We start from the raw sequence: 4529 nt of genomic DNA, 5'->3' as shown, positions 1-4529 counted from the left end.
CTGAGTAGCTGGGATTACAGGCACGCGCCACCATGCCCAGCTAATTTTTTGTATTTTTAATAGAGATGGGGTTTCACCATTTTGACCAGGATGGTCCCGATCTGTTGACCTCGTGATCCACCCGCCTCGGCCTCCCAAAGTGCTGGGATTACAAGCTTGAGCCACCGCGCCCAGCCGGCTCCTCTTCTCTGTGGCTCTGCAGAGCTCGGCTCCGGTGGGGGAGCATGGGGAAAGTGTCCCAGCCCCCGCGCTGGAAGAGGCCACCCACCCGGTGGATTTCTCTTTCCAGCTGAGATCTTGGGATGAAAGAATGAGATTTCCTAGAGTCAGGTTCCAAAGCTTAGTGAAACAGGGGCTTTTAGGGCCCGCAATAGAGACAAAATTCAGCATGGAAATCTGAATATGAAAAATTGAGTAAATTAACATTCGGAATAGGACGGCCCGTCTGAATAAAGCAGTGCTATTCCCAAGTTAGGTCTGGAACCATCGACCCCAAACTGAGACACAATCACCAATGACTGAGCTGATCCCACCAAAATTTCTCAGCCACCGTTTACTTACCAAAAAGACAATGGGCCATTACGGGATTTCCCAGGGGAAAGGACTCTCGGGGTCTAGGATTGAGGGGCGGCAGCCTTTTTAGAGGAGGAGACCTCTCACCCCAAGGCCCAGGGTCGCCTTGAGAGGTGGTAGGGACTTCTGGGTCGCTGGATCCCTGGCGGGGGTCCATGACTCCGATTTCACAGGGCCAGGCAGCTCGCCCAGGAAGGGGACCTTCCAGGCTCTGTGACCCTGACTGGATGATTCAGCAATTTCCTTGTGGTCCAGACCGCTGTGAAAACCCGGCTTCTGGGATCCCAAACACAGAAGAGGGAGACAGAGGGAATGGGGATGCAGGGGACATCAGGAGACTCAGACACAGGAGCAGAAGAGACACACAGGCCTGCAGCCCTGCACTTCTGAACTTCAGCGGAATACTCATGCTATTCAGGGAATAAAAGATGGCATTACATCCTAACTAAACAGAAAGGTTCCACCGAGACTCGGATCGCTGGATTCAGAGTCCAGAATGCTCACCTTTACCCCGTGGAACCTTGCACTGAGGCTTTCCTGGAGGTGTCTGAATTCCTAATAAGTAGCAGTAGTTCTCATTCACCCATGTCAAGGCATTTCTATTGATCCCACAAGTAACACTTGGGAAAGGTGGACCTGCAGGAAGGGACCATTTCTCTTGCTTTCTCTCTGCCTTCTCTTTTGATTGACTTTCATTATTTCATTTGCACCTCAGAAAACAAGGGAAAATCCACTCCGGGTTTAGGGCCAGAGCCCTTGAAGCCTGGGTCACAGAGTTTCCTGTGCCGAGGTGAAATTTCTTTTCCTTCCTTCCCTCCCTTCCTTCCTTCCTCTCTTCCTTCCTTCCCTCCCTCCCTCCCTCCCTTCCTTCTTTCCTTCTCTCCTTCCTTCCATCCTTCTTTCCCTTTCTTTTTCTTCCCTTCTTTCTTTCCTTTCTTTTTTTTTAATTGAGACAGAGTCTCCTGTTGCTAAGGCTGGGGTGCAGTGCAGTGGCAGTGGGTGATCTCCCCTCACTGCAACCTCCGTCTCCTGGGTTCAAGTGATTGTAATCCCCAGTAGCTGGGATTACAAGTGTGAACCCCCACACCAGGCTAATTTTCATATTTTTAGTAGAGATGAGGTTTCACCATGTTGGCAAGGCTGGTCTTGAACTCCTGACCTCAAGGGATTTTCCCACCTCAGCCTCCTGAAGTGCCAGGATTATAGGTGAAAGCCACTGTGCCAAGCCCAGAATGAAATTTCTGCAAAATTTCTATTTTCTTTTTTTGTTTGTTTTTCCTCTTTTCCGTTTGCCCAAGAAGGCTGGATGATTGTCAGAACAGCACTTGGGACTTTTTGGGGCCTTCCTGTCTTCATCCATTTAGTATATAATGGATGACAGCAATCAAGAGAGATTGGACAGCAGGGAATCCTTTATTTTCTTCTTCATACACTTCTATGTTTTTTTTTTTTTTTTTTTTTTTTTTTTTTTTTTTTTTTTTTTTGGTTGGTTTTAATAAGATTTTTTCACCAGAAATGGAGATTTGTTGGATTTAAAATAAAAAGCAATCAGCCACATTTTACATTTCTATAAAACACTCAAACCAGGTCAGACTCACCAGTTGTGACTCAAAATCAACCATGTACTGTCAGATTCAGGAGACAGGGCCCTGACATTTAAGCACAGTGTGTTTTCCCAGAATTGGCCAAGTTTATGTCATTCCAATTTCTCAATATACTATGACCCATCAATTGCGGTTTTTAAAAGAGTGCATCTATTGTTACCAAAAACACTGGAGTTCGGTCTAGGCCTTGGTGCTCAGCACACTGAAAGCCAGTCATTAACACATTGAGTATTGCTGCGGAAGAAGGCTTTAATCCAGTGCTGCAGATGAGGAGACAGGAGATCAGTCTCAAATCTATCTCCCCGATCAACTAAAGTTAGGGGTTTATATCGCAGGGAAGAAATGTAACTGTGTGTGGGAACGGAGGAACTAGGGAGGGGTTAGGAAGCACTTATGATGAATGAGGGGTCTGGGCATCTCACTGTCTGGGATGCTATGATCTGTTGAGTTTCAGGTCTATGATGCTTTTTGAGAGGCCTGAGGGTCCTTTCCTGAGGAAAGAACTCTGATAAAACAAATGTAAGTTTCAAGCTTTAAGAACAGAAGAGTCCATTTCCATGCCTATCTGAAAACACTGTCGGTGGGACTATTGGGTCAATTTCTGTCCCCGCTTTCTATTTTCAGTTCCTGAATCACGCAGAATCTGATCATTGATCTTTCTGGCTGTGCCATGTGGAGAAGGGGCGTCCTGGGTGGCTCCATACCATGGGTGACTGCATGGCCACCCAGGAATCAAAGGTTCATCTAATACTGTAGTTTCTCCTAAAATACAATCTTCCTCTCTCCAGTTGCCCATTTCCACTAAAGACAAAACACAGCAGAACCAACCTAGCTGCAAAAGAAGCTTCAGTCTCATATATGTGTCCTGATTACCCATACAAAGTGCCGCAAGAATCATTGTTCATATAGGCCCTTGTAAATTGACTTTGCTGGAACATTTCATAGCACCATTTCAGTCAAAGGGAAATTTCCAATGCCTCCACCTGTGTCCCATGATAAAACAAAACAGATGCTTATTGAACTTATGCACACAAACACATTGTCATGAATTAAGAATATTCAGTTTACAAATTTGGGAGAAATTAGGCAGAGAGAGAAATATATGCCTCAAATTTTGTTTATAAGACTATTCTACTCAATTGTTACAGGGTATAGACAGTGCAAAAGGAAAAATGGTCACCAGACTCTGAAGAATCAACAACGTTTCAAACTAACAAACAAATGCCTCGAAAACTGATTTCAGTCCTCCATGAGTTCAATCCATGCAATCAATCAACTCCTGCTCTGCTTCATATTGGGCTTGCAATCTTTACAGGCACATCCGCCTTTCTAGTAGTGCCCTGATAATTCTCTCTTTAGTTCAATGGCACGGCCTCCATAGTTATCAGAAACCTGCATGCAAGAGTTCTTTTTACAGACTTTTCCAAAATAGCGAGGCCTGGACTGTAGCTGATTAGAAGTCACTTTTTGAGAAAAATCAAAGCAAAACAACAACTGTGGATGACAAACGCCTCAAGACAGCCATAGTTAGAGACACAGCTGACAAGGGAATTGGGTTGTCTCTGTGGCACATGACAATTTAACATAATAATCACAATTATTACCAGCAGCATATTAGAACTTTAGAAATCTCACACAATTCTGGAACACACATTAACAACACATCTATGTCAATATAACCCAAAGGAAGTTAAAAACCACCTCAGATTCGACAATGCTTCCTGCATAATTCTAACATAGTGCATCAGCCTAAGAAGCCTGATAGTCTCTCTTGGACTTCAAAGAACATATATCCAAGAAGTTAGTTTGAGATCCAAAAGGCTGATTTATAAATTTTACTCTTAGAAACTTTGCCAAATATCAAAGTTTTGAGACATTTGATATCACAAAATAGGATCACAAGTCACCTTAAAATAGTCAGTCATTTAGCCAAAATGATGAAACAAAAACTTTCACCCTTTGAAAGAGAAGAATCCGAGTTTCCTAAACAGTCAGACCTAATGAAGACAACATGAGGCCAACTGCATCTGTCTCTCCCCTTCTTTCTTTTGCCCTGCAGTTTACTCTAAAGGTAAACAAAAATATTTCATTGAATATTAATCTTATACAATCATTTTGTTCAAAAGAGAAAACTACATTTTACCTTTATATCGTCTATTACCACGTTAAAGCTAATTTTAATAAAACCTCATATACAAATTTGATTATAATCAGTCTTACCATAATGTAAGATTTCTATAACCCTTTTGTAACCTTTTATACTTTCTATTAAAGAGCAGATGACTGCTCTAAGAAAACCCTGTTATTCCAATACACGGGCCCAGATGCTGGCATTGCATCAGTGTGCCTCTG

The 4529-nt window shown here is 43.2% G+C and overlaps 1 protein-coding gene across 1 annotated transcript in view; it reads right to left on the bottom strand.

Moving 5' to 3' along the window:
* Positions 1 to 730, bottom strand: part of LOC108301073 (G1/S-specific cyclin-E1-like) — a 2962-nt gene extending 2232 nt beyond the window's left edge. The window contains exon 1 of the mRNA XM_037736965.1: positions 562 to 730. Within this exon, the coding sequence (XP_037592893.1) occupies positions 562 to 730 (169 nt within the window). The remainder of the gene's footprint in view (positions 1 to 561) is intronic.
* Between the last annotated feature and the right edge of the window lie 3799 nt (positions 731 to 4529).

The sequence above is a fragment of the Cebus imitator genome, unplaced genomic scaffold (genome assembly GCF_001604975.1).
Source record: "Cebus imitator isolate Cc_AM_T3 unplaced genomic scaffold, Cebus_imitator-1.0 Scaffold32, whole genome shotgun sequence".
NCBI classification, from domain to species: Eukaryota; Metazoa; Chordata; class Mammalia; order Primates; family Cebidae; genus Cebus; species Cebus imitator.
This window is presented reverse-complemented; position numbering and strand designations above follow the sequence as displayed.